The sequence below is a fragment of the Mobula hypostoma genome, chromosome 4 (assembly GCF_963921235.1).
Source record: "Mobula hypostoma chromosome 4, sMobHyp1.1, whole genome shotgun sequence".
Lineage (NCBI taxonomy): Eukaryota > Metazoa > Chordata > Chondrichthyes > Myliobatiformes > Myliobatidae > Mobula > Mobula hypostoma.
In genome coordinates this window covers 42,140,481-42,159,174 of record NC_086100.1, presented here as the reverse complement: position 1 = coordinate 42,159,174, position 18,694 = coordinate 42,140,481, and the positions used below count along the sequence as shown (strand labels likewise).

The window sequence follows — 18,694 nt, the reverse complement described above, 5'->3', positions numbered from 1 at the left end:
ATCCGCCCGGCTCTGCTGGGGGAGAAGCTGACAGTGATGCAGGTGGATGCTCTCCTGGTGTCATGGATTCTTGATTACCTGACTGGCAGACCACAGTACGTGTGCTTGCAACACTGTGTGTCCGACAGAGTGATCAGCAGCACTGGGGCTCCACAAGGGACTGTCTTGTCTCCCTTTCTCTTCACCATTTACACCTCGGACTTTAACTACTGCACAGAGTCTTGTCATCTTCAGAAATTTTCTGATGACTCTGCCATAGTTGGATGCATCAGCAAGGGAGATGAGGCTGAGTACAGGGCTACGGTAGGAAACTTTGTCACATGGTGTGAGCAGAATTATCTGCAGCTTAATGTGAAAGAGACTAAGGAGCTGGTGGTAGACCTGAGGAGAGCTAAGGCACCCATGACCCCTGTTTCCATCCAGGGGGTCAGTGTGGACATGGTGGAGGATACGAATTGACAATAAACTGGACTGGTCAAAGAACACTGAGGCTGTCTACAAGAAGGGTCAGAGCCGTCTCTATTTCCTGAGGAGACTGAGGTCCTTTAACATCTGTCAGACGATGCTGAGGATGTTCTATGAGTTTGTGGTGGCCAGTGCTATCATGTTTGCTGTTGTGTGCTGGGGCAGCAGGCTGAGGGCAGCAGACACCAACAGAATCAACAAACTCATTCGTAAGGCCAGTGATGTTTTGGGGATGGAACTGGACTCTCTGACGGTGGTGTCCGAAAAGAGGATGCTGTCCAAGTTGCATGCCATCTTGGACAATGTCTCCCATCCACTACATAATGGACTGGTTGGGCACAGGAGTACATTCAGCCAGAGACTCATTCCACCGAGATGCAACACAGAGCGTCATAGGAAGTCATTCCTGCCTGTGGCCATCAAACTTTACAACTCCTCCCTTGGAGGATCAGACACCCTGAGCCAATAGGCTGGTCCTGGACTTATTTCCTGGCATAATTTACATATTACTATTTAATTATTTATGGCGCAACTGTAACAAAAACCAATTTCCCCAGGGATCAATAAAGTATGACTATGACTATAATTCCACAGACTTGTTAAGCAGCCTCATGCGTGGACCCTTGTCAAAGGCCTTCTGAAAATTCAAGCACATGACATCCACCGATTCTACTTTGTCCTTTCCTTGTTATTTCTTTAAAGAATTTCAACAGATTTGTCAGGCAGGACTTTCCGTTAAGAAAACCATGCTGACTAAGGTCTGTTTTATCTTGTGCCTCCAAATACCCCAAAACCATCTCCTTAACAATCTACTCCAACATATTCCCAACCACTAAGGTCAAACTGACTGGTCAATAGTTTTCTTTCTTCTGTCTCTCTCCCTTCTTGAAGAGTGGAGTGACATTTGCCTTTAATGGTATTGTTAAAACAACTATCATGCTGCACCCCTTATGGAGACCTGAGACCTGTGCACACACGGAAGAGATCCAGCTTCATATCGTGAGGCACTATCATCATGTAAATGAGTTAAATTTTAAACAGATGCACCTGCTCAAAACTAATCATCTCCACGTTGCAGCATGGGCTACCAGCCAAACCATACATTACAATCCGTAACCTCATGCACTTCACCAGTTCCTTTTTATTAATGCAAGAAAACAATCCTGGTTGAAGAAAGTGTGCAGAATGCAATACAACACTTGAGCATGCACAATTTTATCACTGTGGCACCCCTTGCAAATTCCATTATGAAAGACAGTAGTTAATTAAACATCCAGTTGAAAGCAGCAGCCTCCATGATGCTATCCCCTATGGCTGAGTGGCAAATGCTGAAGCAATTATAGCCAGATTCAGTTAGCAGTGCTTAGCAGATGATCTATTTCTGCTTTGATGCTCCCAAAATCTCAGCAGTCAGTTTTAGTCAATTTGATTCATTTTACACAATATGAAGCAATGGTTGATAGCCCTGGATACAGCAATAACCATGGGACCAATAATCCTGGCTGCAGTGCTGAAAGGTTGCTTCTGAACTAGTAATGCCTCAAGGATAACTGTTCTGATCGACTTACAACACTAGCATCTACCCTATGCTGTGGAAACACAACCCAGTTATGTCAAGGGCACAAAGCTGAAAACTCCAACTGTGCTATTTACTGCCCAGTCTCATCTCATCTTGGTCTTCAAAAGGATCATTGGCAGTTTTATAAAATAGCGCTAAAACCTCCATGATGCCATCGTGGCGTCAACAAAAACCTTTCTTCAAGCTTAGATTTCACCTTCACCACTTGGCAGTAAACCTCACTGCAGACTCTGTCCAAAACCAACCAAGTAACGTGGATTCCAAAAACAAGTGGAGGTGAAGGTACTTGGCTTTGACATCAAGGCATTTACTTAACTGTGGCAGCAAGACATCCTCATAGAAATGAAGTCAATGCAAGTGATGATGCTGTAGCCTCTGCACTCTACTCTGTCCTGTCCCAGCTGGAAAAAGGAGTCTCATGTGCCTGGATGTTGTTTATTGACTTTAGCTCGGTGTTCAATACAATCATTTCTCTGTTGCTGGAGGTAAAGTGTCCTCAGGCCCCCTCTCTGTAAATGCATCCAGCAGAAAGGCCAGAGCAAGTCCGTGTAGAAAGAAACATCTCGCTGAGCACCGGCACTCCCCAGGGCTGCATGCTGCCCGCTGCTGTCCACACTGCAGACACTTGGCTGCACTGCTAGATCCAGTTCAAACTGAATCACGAAGTTTGCAGATGACACAACAGTGGCTGGCCTCATCAACAGTGATGACAGGAGGTAGAGGGGCTGGTCCAAGAACAACTTGAGTCTCAATCTGGACAAGACCGAAGAGGTAATTGTGGACTTTAGGAAGGTGCAGGCTGACTACTCCTAACTGCACCTACATGACTCCTCCGTGAGGAGAACTAGGAGCACCAAGTTACTGGTAGTGCACATAACAGACAATCTCACCTGGGTCCTCAACACCACCTCTTTGGTCAAGAAAGCACAGCATCGTCTCCACTTCCCAACATGAGATTGAGGTGAGTGAGGCTCCCCCCACCCCCATCCCCATTTTAACCAATTTTTACAGAAGCACCATTGAGAGTGTGCTCAGCAGCTGAATCAGGAATTGCAAGGCATCTGACCACAAGTCCCTACGAAGGATTGTCAGGACTGCTGAAAGGATCATCTTCCAGTCAATAGAGATAGTTATCAAGAGCACTGAGTACGCAGGCTCTTAGCATTGTCAATGAGCCCTCCCATCTATCCAACAAGCTCTCTGACCTCCTACCACCAGGCAGGAGATACCGCAGTATTAGGACAAGAAGTGTTAAGGTGGGAAACAGCTCTTTCTCCAGGCCAAGAGACGAGTGAATTCCCTGCCACCATCCAGGTCTCAACATGCATGAAGCATCAGTAGCCTTACACCGCTTACTTTTTAAACTTGCTTCATATATGCATCTTATACTAATTTATTTGTGCTAATATCATTGATGTGATATGTGTATAAGTTATATGTACTGTTATGTGCACCTTGCTCTGGAGGAACCTGTTTCATTTGGTGGTATACGTGTGTGTGGTTGAATGACAGTACACTGAACTTGAACGAGCAGATTCAAAAGTTAAGCAGTCAAGACTTCAATGGAAAAGAGCCAAAGAAACTGGTTTGCGAGTCTCATGAATGACACGAGAGTATTGAAGGAGAAAGGACAGAATCCAGGCAGAGCTTGTAATTTTCTGGTTGAAGAAAAAGGGATTTAACTTGAAGAGCAATGGAAGTAGGTGAAAGCACTACAGCCAACTTATTGTTTACTTCTAATTTAATCAACAGAAAATCCTGTAACTTAGGTTTGCTACTGACAAGGATTGACCGACTGTTTCAAAGTCATCCAGGAATTTTATTCAGGATGCTGACTGGACTGAAGGGCCTGAATTATAAGAGGAGATTGGCCATGATGGATCATTATTCCTTGGAGCATAAGGGAATGGAAAATAGAAGAAGTTTATACAATCACAAAGGGTATATATAAGGTGGGCAATCACAGCCTTTTCCGCAGGGACAGGGTGTCCAAAACTAGAGGGCACAAGACACAAGATAAGAAGAGAAAGGTTTTAAAGAGACCTGAGAAGTAACTTCTTTACACAGAGGGCAGACAGTACCTGAAATGAGCTGCCACAGAAAATGGTCGAAGTGGGTACATTTGCAACATTTAAGAGGCATTTGGAGAGGTACATGGAGGGTTATGGACTAAACTTTGGCAACTGGGATTAGCAGAGAGGATGCTGTGGTTAACATAGACCATATGGGCCAATCGGCCTGTTTCAATACAGTATTACTCTACGAAAGAATAAAATTTACATCATTTTGTTCAAAAGCATTTTTTACTCATGAAATACTTTCAACTACATAATATGTGACTGTATCAAAGACTGTGGAATTATTTATAAGCCTTTTCAAAATGAATAAATATTACATCTGGAACAAGAAACAGTTTAACATTCAATATTATTATGTGTTTGAGCATGCAACAATACAGAGCTTGACTCAGAATTACATTTCTCTCATCTTCCGAATGCCATAATTTCTGTACCCCCCAGACAAATACAAATCAAACAAGGTTACTGGTGTAAACTTCTCTTTCCATGGATATCCAGTAACTTCCCAAATATTTATAGCATATTTTAAACTTCACTTTTGTATAATTATACTAAAGCATTTAAAACCTGATTCTCAGATTCCTATTTCCTGCAAAGTAATTTTAAGTTGAGAGCACAGAAATCTCAATACATGCTGTGACAATGCTGCATACATTTACTCTTCAATGAACTTCTAAAATCTCTTTCTTACCTGAAATTTGGTGCCGAGGCCCATTCCAATGCCAGACAGGCTAGATCCACAGCAGCATAGACCAACAGAAAAATGATGGTCACTATCCCAGCAATAGTATTCAGTTTGCCAGTAAACAACACAAGCTGTCAAAGCAAAATATGTATGTTTTAACACCATGATGAGCATTCACTTATTCTGACACCATGGACTCAAATAAAAAAAAACAGATGACAATGCTTTCCAAAGCTTTCCCTTCTAAAATGGTAGAGACAATTTGCCTCTGGCAATATTCAAGAAGATATTTTAAAAAGGTCAAGAATTCTTCCCTCAGTTGCTGTAATCGTAATGACACACCATCTGCCAAAGGGCAGATATTAATGTGAGTAAATGAGTACTGCTGTAAGTTATCGTATATTGTACAAATACATCATTTGCTACAAATGAGATGCTCAATGATGGTGATGTTTAAGTTATATTTATCAACAAAGAAGTGGCGTTTTTAAAATACATATTAAAACCACTGACCATAGGCAGAGACACACAAAGCAGTACCAACATTCCTCACCAATTCACTCGTACTGCTTTATTATTGTCAAATATATCAAGATACAGTGAAAAGCTTGTCTTGCATACTTTTCAGAAGTGTCAAATCACAACATGATGCATTGAGGTAAAACAAGGTAAAACCTTAACATTGTAGAATATAGTGTAAAACCTCCAAAGATTGCAGTGCAGACAAACTATAAAGTGGTAGATCATAACGAGGCAGATTGTGAGGTCAAGAGTGCATTTTCTCAATAAGAGGTCCATTCAAGACTCTGATAACAGCGGGACAGAAGCTACCCTGGAGCTTGATGGTATGTGCTTGTATCTTTTGTATTACTGCCAATCTATTTTGCCACAAAATTCTGACTTAAAAAAACTTCTCATTTTCTCTGAGCAACCCTTTACCAGTAATGAATACACTTGGCATCAGAAGTTCCAAATTCTTCCCACTTTTCCTTTTTCTAATCTTTTTTTAACTTCCATTTGTGAACATCTTAAATGTTTGTATTTCTGTTGATAAATACTCAATCGTTTGCAATAATTAGTGAGTTAATTTCAGGTCATCAGATGATCCCTTGGCCTTTACAGCTCGATTTAGAAAAGTCACAACATACAAAGTTATAAAGAGCCCATTTTTAATAATTTCCTGTTGTATCAGCACTGCTCATTTTCGGTTTTACTGTGGAGTGTATTGACATTGCACACAGTATTTCAACTGTTTCTAATTCAGGTACAGCTCTAATACTAATATTAATTTAACATGAAAAAAGTCAAATGTTAATATCAGGAGTCAGTAAGAAGAGGCTTGATTCAAACAAAAGCTCTTTGTTCTCAATGGGTTACACAAATCAAAAAAATATTGTTAATACTTTAACATCAAAGTAAACCTCAGAACATTTATGGCTGCTCCAGTCATGCAGTGGATGAAGCCAGTCTGCAACCCCGACAAGCACTACAACAGCGTGGAGGTAGCGAATGATAAGCAGACTAGGAAAACATTACAAACACAATGGACCCTAAACAAACCCTCAGCACATTTAGGGAAAATAAAGCTGAGAAAGAGAAAAAACAATCAGTGTCCTTTCTTGAACAAAATCACTAGAATGGCTTCCACACTAGGAGTATTACGGGTGAGGAGGATGAACTTGGAGCCTGGAACAATACATGGAGTTGTGGTGTTGACATTACAGAGACCTGGTTGTGTGAGGGACAAGACAGCAGCTCAGCTCAACATTGCTGGATTTTGTTGTTTTAGCTTTTGACGGGGATGAGGGGGCAGTGTAACAAAGGTGGAGGGGTTGCACTATTGCGGAGGGAATATCTCACAGCAGTACTCACTGGAGCTCAAAGACAAGAAAGGTAAAATTATACTTTATACTTTATTGTCGCCAAACAATTGATACTAGAACGTAAATCATCACAGCGATATTTGATTCCCACTCCCTGGATTACAAATTGATAGAAAGTATTAAAAATTTAAATTATTAATCATAAATAGAAAATAGAAAATGGCAAGTAAGGTAGTGCAAAAAAACCGAGAGGCAGGTCCGGATATTTGGAGGGTACGGCCCAGCTCCGGGTCAGGATCCGTTCAGCAGTCTTATCACAGTTGGAAAGAAGCTGTTCCCAAATCTGGCCGTACGAGTCTTCAAGCTCCTGTGCCTTCTCCCGGAGGGAAGAGGGACGAAACGTGTGTTGGCTGGGTGGGTCGTGTCCTTGATTATCCTGGCAGCACCGCTCCGACAGCGTGCGGTGTAAAGTGAGTCCAAGGACGTTGGATTGGCTTGTGTGATGTGCTGGATGTGTTCACGATCTTCTGCAGCTTCTTCCGGTCTTGGACAGGACAACTTCCATACCAGGTTGTGATGCACCCTAGAAGAATGCTTTCTATGGTGCATCTATAAAAATTTGTGATGGTTTTAGGGGACAGGCCAAACTTCTTTAGTTTTCTCAGGAAGTAAAGGCGCTGGTGGGCCTTCTTGGCAGTGGACTCTGCTTGGTTGGACCAAGTCAGGTCATTTGTGATATTGACCCCGAGGAACTTAAAGCTTTTGACCTGTTCCATTTGCGCACCACTGATGTAAATTGGGTCGTGCGGTCTGCTACTCCTTCTGAAGTCAACAACCAATTCCTTTGTCTTGCTGACGTTGAGGAATAGGTTATTGTCTTCGCACCATGCCACCAGGTTCTTAATTTTCTCTCTGTACTCAAACTCATCATTACCCGAGATACCGCCTACAATTGTGGTGTCATCAGCAAACTTATATATTGAGTTTGATGGAAACTTGGCTACTCGATCATGGGTGTACAGTGAGTACAGCAGGGGGCTGAGTACACACCCTTGTGGGGCACCGGTGCTCAGAGTGATTGTAGAGGAGAGCTTGTCCCCTATTTTTACAGCCTGGATCCTGTCTGTGAGGAAGTTGAAGATCCAACTGCAGATCTGAGTGCTAAGTCCCAGGTTCCGGAGCATAGGAATAAGTTTATTTGGAATGATGGTATTAAAGGCAGAGCTGTAGTCAATGAAAAGGAGCCTTACGTATGCATCTTTATTCTCCAGGTGTTCTAAGGAGGAATGTAGGGCCAGAGAGATGGCATCTGCTGTTGACCTGTTGCTCCGGTAGGTGAATTGAAAAGCCTTGAGGTTGACCAGTAGGCTGTGGTTGATGTGTGCCATAACCAATCTCTCGAAGCACTTCATAGCAATTGATGTCAGGGCCACAGGTTGATAGTCATTCAGGCATGCCACCTTGCTCTACTTCTGCACTGGGATTATCGTTGCCTTCTTAAAACACGAGGGGATCTTAGACTGAAGCAAGGAGCAGTTGAAGATGTCAGGAAACACTCCAGCTAGCTCGCTTGCACAGGCCCAGAGAACCCATCCTGGGATGCCATCTGGGCCCGTCGCCTTTCTTGGATTTATCTTCAGGACGGCCCTTCTAACATCCTCCTCGGTGACGATGAATCTCGATGCCACCAGGTCCGGTTCATCCAGAGGGAGTGAGACGCTCCTCTTCTGTTCGAATCTTGCGTAGAATATGTTAAGTTCATCAGGAAGAGAAGCGCCACAGTTATTGATATTCCCAGCCTTTTCTTTGCACCCATTGATCTCATTTAGACCCTGCCATAGTCTACTGGCATCCCTCTGGTTAGCCTGGGCTTCCAACTTGGCTCAATATTGCTGCTTGGCGCCCTTAATGGCTTTCCGGAGTTCACGCCTGGATTCCGTCTAGTGACTGGTATTCCCGGGCCTAAAAGCCGCAGCTCTAGCCTTCAAAAGGGATCTAACCTCAAAATTCATCCAAGGTTTCCGGTTAGGGAATACCCGGATTGTCTTGCGAGACACACAGACCTCCGTGCATTTCCAAATAAAGTCCATGACAGCTGAGGCATACTCATCGAGGTTAGCTGCCGAGTCCTTGGATACTAACCAGTCCACCGATTCAAAGCAGTCACGGAGGACCTCATCCGTTTCCTCCGTCCAACACGACACTACTTTTGACACCATGACCTCCCACTTCAGTTTCTGTTTGTAAGCCGGGAGGAGTACGGCCTGATGGGCCGATTTTCCGCAGTGAGGTCGTGGGACAGAATGGTAGGCATCCTTGACTGCTGTGTAGCAGTGGTCAAGTATATTCGGGCCTCTAGTGGGGCAGGAGACATGTTGGTATAACTTTAGCAGCACCTTTCTTAGGTTGGCCTGATTAAAGTCCCCAGCCGTAATGAGCAAAGCCTCCGGATACCTGGTCTTAAGTTCACTGATGTTGGTATACAGTATGTTCAGAGCACACTCCACGTCCACCTGGGGGGGAATGTAGACCGCTGTCAGTATGACCGAGGTGAATTCCCGTGGCAGATAGTAGGGACGACACTTCACGGACAGGTGTTCCAGGTCCGGGCTGCAGGAGTTTGTCAGTGCCACTGTGTCCGAGCACCACCCAGTGTTGATCAGTAGGCAGACACCAACTCCCCTCGTCTTGCCCGAAAACGCTGTGCAGTCCATCCGATGGATCGAAAATCTCTCCGGTCGGATGGCACAGTCGTGGGTGGCAGGGGAGAGGCAGGTCTCGGTGAAACAGAATACACAGCAGCTCTGCATCTCCCTGCAGTAGGTGAGTCTCCCTTTAAGATCATCCACCTTGTTCTCTATGGCTTGCACATTAGCTAGTAGGATGGTGGGCATAGGGACCCTGAAGCCTCTCAGCTTCAATCTGACCAGCAGCCCAGCTCTTTTCCCATGCTTCCTCGGTAAATAGTGCATCTTTCCAGGTTTCCATTGATGCAGTGTGTCGTTGGCAGCTCTGAGGTTGGTGGACGCGTCCCGTGGGGATCGATCGGCGAGTCACATCATCGGGCGCTCCGGGTCAGGCCGAGTGATGGGGGAGGCTCCGCGCCACTTCCAGTTGCCGGGGGTCCGGGCTGTCGATTAGGTCGGGCCCCAAAGCCAACACTTAATCCCGGAGGGCCGGGCTTCTGGCTGAAACAAGTCCGTAAGCTGAGTCACGGTTGCGGAGACCTCTTCTCCAGCCGAGCCTTGGGCTCGATTTCCGAGGTCAGCAGCGGAGCCTCACTTCCGGCAGCTGTGGATGGCCACCAATGGGGATTTATGGTGGTTGCTCCGGGGAAGCATCTGGGGCACCCTGAGGTCATTGACATCACTTCTGTGTGGTTGTCTGCTCCGGAGAGGTGCTGGTCGGAATGGGCCACGTCTCCAAGCGCTCCGGCATGGTAGCAGACCACGGGTGCCTGGGAATGTGGTGAGCCTCGGACCAGACCTCGCTGGTCAGGTCCAGGTACAGTCCGGAGTTTAAGAAGCTATTCTGACACGTCGGTGATCTCCAGCTGGGTCAGTAGCTTTGTTGTTGATCTTGCTAGATGTAGCAGATTGGAGGTTTAGAAGGGTTTCTCTGGTATAGGATAGTGGAGAGGGCAGTTTGCTCGGGAGAGCACGCACAGAGTCACCAGTTACCGGCGCCATCTTATTTAAATTTTATGCTGATCTCATGCTGATGGAATAGTGCTATAGTCTACCACCACCAACAGCCTCTGAGATGTGATAGAACAGGTACGTAGACAGAGTATGGAAAGGTGCAGAAACAACAGGGTTGTCATAGTCGGAACCTTAACTTCTCCTATATTAATTGGAACTTACTTAAAAGAGGCTTAGATGCGGTAGAATTTCTCCAGTGCATCCAAGAAGGGTTCTAGGAACAACGCGTGGACAGTCCAACTAGAAAGAAAACATATTGAACCTGGCTTTGGGAAATGAGCCAGATCAGGTGACAGATTTGACAGTGGGTGAACATTTTGGGACAATGACCACATCTTATTATGTTTTAAGATGATTATGAGTATGGATAAAATCAGACTGGTGGGAAGGTACTAAATTATGGAGGACAAATCATCTCACAACAAGTCTCAGGAGGAGGAACTACAGATGGTACCAGAAGGCAACTTCTTTGAGTTTATCTGCAAAACTGTTTTGATTTTTCCCTTTAATGTCTCTTTCCTTTTCAAGGTGGCTGAGTCTGTGATCTAGAACTACACTCAAACCGTGGTTCTTTGCGGTAGTGGGATCCCACTCTCGGAGCTTACCGACTGGTCCAGCTTTTTCAACATCTCCTGGAGTGGCCTGAAAGACGAGCACCTTCGGGATTCAGCTGTCAGAGGTCTCTACACTTGAGCAATTGCTCTTTCTCTCTCTTAAAGGTGAGAGAGAGAGTTTGTTGTCGATTCTCGAGTCGGGGGAACTCCAAAGCGGTGCTGTAGACCGTAACACACAGCGAGCCGATGGCCTCCCCTCTCGCTGTGGCAGGAGCGATAGCCCTCTCTCCCTCAACAGTGACAGAGAGAGCTTGCGGAATGTCAAACTGATGGGATGAAGTGACTCGATGCAGTCCAAATCATGGTCTCTTTGGGGACTTTGCAATTGCTTGCTTGTGGTCGGTGGTGGTGGGGGCTGATGCTTTCTGCTGGAATAAGTGAGGGGAGCATTGACACTTTGTTGCTGTTTGTACGTGGAAGGGGAAAGGGGGCTTTGGGGTTCTACACTTTTCTATTATTCATTCTTTGGGGTTTTTCTTCTGTTGCTTGGATGTATGTGAAGAGTACAAATTTCAGGTTGTGGTGAACCATTGAAACCAAACAGAAAGATATCTTTAGTTATCACTAAAAGAAGGGAATAAACAAAGATATTTGCCACCTATGTCAACCTGAATCTTTGAGACTGCAAAGTTCACAGTCAATACTGTGGATTCCTGGGATAATTCCCACCTGACAATAAATTACTGTGCATCCAATTTTAGTCACTATCCTGGCATTGAGATAATCACATCTGGAGGTCTTGAGCAGTCTGGGACATTGATGAATTGTGAGTCTGTGATTACGACTGGCAGATTGATGCATGACTCAGCTGGGTGACAACATGATCTGCCTTAAGCTCCAGCAGACAGATATGACTGAGGCATTTCTCGCAGGCTTTGCTTTTGCCATCCTCGTTTGAATAAACTGCCCTGGTTTATTTTTATTTGCAGCAGTTAGTGAACCAGATGCCTTTGAAAAAAGGTGTGACAGCATCATCGATGCATTAATAATTTAATGCACAAAACTCTTAAGTCTCAGGCTATGTCCACACTACGCCGGATAATTTTGAAATGCTGGTTTTGAGTAAGAACGACAGGCGTCCACACTAAGCGATTTTCAAAATATCTCTGTCCACATTAGACGGATATTTGGGTGAATCTCCTCCTACTGGGCATGTGCAGGACACACAGAAAACAAGCGAAGAGGAAACGGTATATTTGGTGCGTGTTTATCCAGTGACGAAGTAGAAAAACTTAAAAGGAATTGCTTTTGGCTCTCACGCAGGAGGACTTAAAACTAAAATAAAAACACAAATACTGGAGTGTATGGAGGCAACCGACAGGGAGTTCACGGACAGTATGACCCGGCTGACGACGAACATTGAAAAACTAACTGTTGCATTAATAAAGCACCTTGTTAAATGTATAAAATATGTCTGCATCGGTGTTATCTTGTATTTCCATACAATGTTACATTAGCCTGTTACACATCTATTGGCAGAGAAGTAATTGCGTAAATAGGTAAAGCACCCTCATACAAGCAAGGACAGAAAACAGGGCAAAGTGAGTCAAAGTATTTGGTGAGTACATTTCTAACTGTTCTGGCTTCAGTCTCGTTGCCATCTGTTCTGAAATTGTTAGGTTCTGTGAAGGGGGGAGGGGGGAGGGGGAGAAGAACCATGCTGCCGCCATCTGTTCTGGTACGTCAGGACAGTGGTTTTAAAAAGCGCTGTTTAACATGTCCACACTGCAACGGATATTAGGCGGTTTCAGATTTATTCACTCTGGAGACCGTTTCTGAAAATCTCCGTTTTCGGGGGATGAAAATGCCGTTTTAGTGTGGACAGAGTGTCAAAACGAAGAGAAAAATCTTCGTTTTCAAAATTATCCGGCGTAGTGTAGACATAGCCTCAGGCTGCTTTAACAGGATTTGAATTTGCAAGTCACTATTGAACGATTGAAGTGTAAGGAAATAAACTGCCATCAATCAACTTCACCTTTGATATGCAGGAGTTGTTAAAGACCTGTGATCAGCGTTCAAGATCGACATATTCCACTAGGAACAAAGATGGTAATGTATTGGGTATAAGGGCAAGAAAGTCGTGCTGCAGCTATATAAAATTTTGTCAGACCACAACAGTGTTCAGTTCTAGTTGGCCCATTATAAGGCGACGGTGCTAACTGTGGAGGAGGTGCAGAAGAGGTTTACCAGGATGCTTCCTGGATTAGAGGGTATCAATTAGAAGGAAAAGTGGACAAACTTGGGTTGATCTCCTCGGAGTGTCAGTGGCTGCGGGGAGACCTCATAGAGCCTATTAAAATTATCGGGGCATGAATTTGGAAGAGTCAGAATCTTTTCTTCAGAGTAGAAATGTCAAATACAGAGTGCATGCTTTTAGTACTTGGGGCAAGGAGAAGTTTAAAAGCAACATGAAGGGAAAATTTCTTTTCTCAGAAGCAGAGACAGAGAGGGAGTGGTGACTGGAATAGATTACCAGGGAATGTAGCAGAAACAGGAAGCTTGGAGTTGAACAGGCTTTTAGACAGTCACATAAAAATGAAGGGATTAGACAAAAAACAGGTGAAGAGCACTTTATATACGCTGGCAACCAGACTGGCACAATACGAGTCAAATTGCGTGTCGAATACCATATTGTTCTATCCTTGGTCCAATTACAGTCTTTCTCTAATCTTGGCCTCATTCTTTAGAACACACTGGTGGCAAAAGCTGCCCTTTCTGCCTTTCACTTTCAGTCCCAGTGTGGCTTTGTGCATAAATGAGACGCAAAACTAGGGATACAAGTGTGCCCTTCATCTAATCTGCCATTCAAACTTTATAGTTCTTCTCTTCTGAACCAGGTTGCTTATCTAATTGATTTGTGTCTGTTAAGAAAATGAGCATTTTGTCTTAAAAATGCCCACTTAATGAAATCTCAGCACTGAAGCAATTTGATGAGGTAATTAATGGAGATTAAATCATGTTGTGACATGATGGATATTCAATTCTAACCTTGGCTTTCCAGCACAGCAGCATGACCTTTCCAAAGGGTCACAGGTGTTAGTGACAAAGTTAATCTTCTAACAAATATTCCTTGCTCAGCTTCTTGTTGTAAACAAGAACCAGTATTCAGTTCTTAATATGCGTAAATTGCAAGCAGTAATCAGTATGAAGTTAAAAGCACAACTTAGCAAAAAGCGCTGGTTACAGCACACAGGATGCTCGCCTGCAGCAGGGGTTGGCTGCTCAAGATACATGGTTTGAAAAGTGAAGAGACCAATGGACAACTTTGTCTGCATTAGCCAAACGCCAGTCAATGGGGTTACGTCACTTAGCACATCAAATATAGTCACAGACATAGCTGATCTATCAATGGTTGGGATATTTGAGTACTCAGTCAGCTGTCACAGCATTAAGTTTAGGTGATTGGGATGTCTGTCCCCAGAAGGTTTTAGACCGTCTGTGTAAATTACATTGTACAGAAGTATCGGAGAAACATCACATGCAAATAATGTTAATTAGTAGCAAAACAGTATAAATATTGGAAAGTATTGGGGATTGTTAGGTATGTAAAGGAGAATGACAGAATAACAGAAAATAGAACTAGAATTTATTCCTCAACCTTTGATTTCTGTGACAGATGATTTATTCGTCTGTAATTTATTAGTATGTTATTTTAGCTCTTAAGAATTGTACCTGTGTTTGGAAATCATTTGTAGTTTATAAATCTTTTGTAATTCAGAAACCAGAAATACTCTGAGTGTCAGATGTGTGTAAACAAATATTAGTCTAATTTTAAATATGTATCATTAACAATAAAATAAACTGTGTTTTACTTCATTAGTGGAAATATCTCCTCCTTGTGGTGGTGGTGGGGGGGACCCATCGTTCAAGCAGTGGGTAGCAGTAGCTGGACCTCGTCACAGAGACTGGACAGGAAAGCAAGTTTGTCCTTGAGTAGCTGGATACAGTATAACCTCCCTATTGTGAGGGGACCTGTAATTAACTATATGGGATCGGGCGTAACATCTTCTTTTCTGTTAGGACTTTGCAGGCAGAAAAACCCAATACCATCACAATGAAACAACGCTAGTTCAAATTCACACTGACTTGCATAAAACAGGAAACAGGAAAAAAAGGGTCAGCTAAAGCAATGAGGTAGTGAAAGAAAGTATCAGTGAATGAGTATCCTGTGTAAACTGATCAAATATGATACAAATCCTTCCTTTAAGGAAGGAAGTGCTTTTGCTGTTTAAGGAACTGTACATGGCCCAACAGTGTAAAAATCTTAAAATGTCTATTAAGCACCTATAGTTATCAACAAAGTGTTAAAGGAACATTATCTGGAATGCATTGTAATTTCATGTTCCAGTGAGAAACGTATACCCACACAAAATATTTCTGTTGGCTTTCAATTTGAGTGCATATTTATTCAAGAATATTCTTTGCTTTGTGCCTCCATAAACTTTTAACTTTAAACCAATTATCTGGTATGAAATCTTCAAATCTGCCTACAAAATGTCCTGTGAGCTATAGTGTGGACAACTCATGCAAATACTTTTAGGATTGACAATCTGTTACATTAGCACGACCAAGGTCTCTCCTCATCTGGATAAGAAATGGACCAAAGAATATGCATCTTCTAAATGTGAATTTGTGTTTAGTTATCTTAGCGTGGACTTCAGAGATCAAAGTTAAATGGACAACTCTTCTCCAGCAATATCCTCACTGCTGTTGCTGTTAAGAAACAAATGAAATTGGGCAATGTTCTACACAGAAACATTAGCCATGTTATATGTTAGGTGGTGTCAAAAACGGTATATAGAAGGAGATTGAAAATCTGGCTGAATGGTGGCACAACAACTTTTCAACACAATGTCAGAAAAACCAAAGAGCTGATTATTAACTACAGGTGGAGGATACCAGAAACCCACGAGCCAGACCTCATCTGGGGATCAGAGGTCGAGAGGTCCAGCAACTTCAAATTCCTCGGCATTATCACTTCAGAGGATCTGTCCTGGGTCCAGCACATAACTATCATGACAAAAAATACACAGCAGTGCCTCTTCTTTTTTTTTTATATAAGAAGTTTTGCAAAGATTCAGCACGTCATCTAAAACTTTCACAAACATCTACAGATGCGCGGAGGAGTATACTGAGTGGTTGCATCGTTGGCTGGTATGGAAACACCAGTGTCACTGAACAGAAAAGCCAACACAAAGTAGTGGGGAAAGCCCAGACCGTCACCGGGATGGCCCTCCCCACCACCACCAGCTACATCTACAAAGAGCACTGGCACAGAAAAGCAGCATCAATCATCAGGGACCCCTACAACCTCGGCTGTACACTCTTCTCACCGCTGCCATCAGGGAGGAGGTACAGGGAGCCTCAAGTTCCACACCATCAAGTTCAGGAAATTATTTCCACTCAACCATCAGACGCTTGAACAAGAAGTGATAACTTCAGTCACCCCAATACTGAACTATGGCCTCACTTAATCATGTTCTCAATATTTATTACTTATTTATTTTGATTTTTTAAAATCTCTTTTCATCTTTTGCTCATTGGTTGTTTGAGTATCTTCGATGTGTGCAGTTTTTTAATGATTCCATTGTTTCTTTATTATGAATGCTTGTAAGAAAATGAATCTCAAGGTAATATGTGGTGACATTATATGTACTTCGATAACAAATTCAGTTTGAATTTTGAAATATAAACAACATGCAATTTCCCACATGGACTGTTGCATCCCTAGAAAAAGAACCATTTCACTTTTTCTGTAAGGCAAAGCTGTAACGTCTGCACATGCATCAAGAAAACAAATACTAACTGATCTTTATTCCCCACACAAATTCATAGAGTCCACATTTTATTCCACAATTGCAAACATTTTGGTAATAATTTATAAAATCTGTAAGTGCATATTTTCATAATGTAAAAGGCTAGCAGCTTATTAAATGACTAGCACAGCATCAGTAATTACATCATCTGAAATTGAAAGATCTAGCACAATGTATTCACTGAAGAGAAAGACAGCATGGCTTTTATCAGAAAGATAAATGAGAATACAGAGGAGAGGAACTGAAATATGGACAATCTTCAGATGCTGAGATCCAGTCAAAAATAACTGTGGCAATGGAACACTTTACGAGTTTCCGGAAAAAAAAGTTGCACCGTGGCCAGAATTAAGTCGTGTCTGCAGGGACCAGAATGTGTTGTAATTTGCCGACCACCACAATAGGTCTACAGCAGATGCAATCTCACTGGCTCTCTACTTGGCCTTGGACCACCTGGACAATAGCAATACCGACATCAGGCTCCTGTTTATTGATTACAGCTCAGTGATCAATGCTACCATACCCTCAGTACCAATCAACAAGTTTCAAAACTTTGCGCTCCGTCTCCCAATGATGAAGTCGAGGATCCATTTGCAAAAGGAAGTACACAGTCTGTGCAGATCAGAACTAACATCTGCTCTTCACTGACCATCAACACCAGTCCACCTAAAGGATGTATGCTTAGCCCACTGCTCTACTCTCTCTACACCCATGATTGCGTGTCTAGGCACAACTCAAATCCCATCTATGAATTTGCCAATGACATGACTTTTGTTGCAAGAATTGCACATAATGATGGGGAGGAGGCATACAGAAGTGAGATAGATCAGCTGGCTGAATGGTGTCGTAACAACAACCTGACAACAAGACAAGAAACTGTGGATTTCAGGAAGGGAAAGTCAAGGGAACACATAAACCAGCGCTCAGTGAAGGGGTCAACAGTGGAAAGACTGAGAAGTTTCAAGTTCCTGGGTGTCAACACCTCTGAAGATCTATCCTGGTCCCAATATATTGATGCGATTACAAAGGTACAACAATGATTATATTTCATTAGGGGTTTGAGGGGATTTGGGTCATCACCAAAGACTCTCGCAAATTTCTTCAGATGTACTGTGGAGAGCATTCTAATTGGTTGCAGCACTGTCTGGTATGGAGGGGTCACTGCAAGCTGCACAGGGTTGCAAACTCAGCCAGCTGCATCATGGGCACTTACTCGCCAGCATCGACAACATCTTCAGAAGGCATTGTCTCAAACAGGCAGCATCCACCACTTAGGGCATGCCCTCTTCTCATTGCTGCCATCAAGGTGGTGGTACAGGAGTCTGAAGACACTCAACATTTTAGGAACAATTTCTACCCCTCTGCCCTCAGATTTCTGAACAAGTAACCCACTATTTTTTGGATATATTTAATTTTTAAAATAGCTCTCATCACCATTTACAGTATTTTTTTTAATTTTTGCACTGTAATGCTGCCACCAAACAACAAATTTCACCTCATTTGTCCATAATATTAAACTGGATTCTAATTCTGAGAAAAGACTGCCTTCCAAATCAATGCTCGCTTCAATAGGATTTAAGTTGAGTTTCGGACAGTCGCTTGGAAACTCAAGAGGGGCTGGGTGTGCAGTACTGTGTAATGTCATTTAGAATGGCCGTCAGGCAAAGACTGTGACCAGCAGCAACTTAAGGAAAATGGAGTCCTGAATTATGATCAGACATCACAAAATATGTTCTGTGGAGGCACAAGTTAGATAAAAATCTTATTAAATAGATGGCTATTTCTTTCAACGTGTACATTTATTTATTTACTCACACACTCACAGGAGGTGGTGATGTGAAAAGCCCGACTTCTAATTGCTTGTAATTAAACTTTTGAGATCCACTTCCCAAACTCCACTGGACTTAACGCTAGCAGGAATGTTTTCAGCCATCTG

At 43.1% G+C, this 18,694-nt stretch overlaps 1 protein-coding gene across 1 annotated transcript in view; it reads right to left on the bottom strand.

Annotated features, from left to right (window-relative positions):
* zgc:153039 (uncharacterized protein LOC767698 homolog) overlaps positions 1-18,694 on the bottom strand; it is a 134,306-nt gene that overhangs the window by 55,186 nt on the left and 60,426 nt on the right. The window contains exon 9 of the mRNA XM_063045709.1: positions 4,814-4,938. Within this exon, the coding sequence (XP_062901779.1) occupies positions 4,814-4,938 (125 nt within the window). The remainder of the gene's footprint in view (positions 1-4,813; positions 4,939-18,694) is intronic.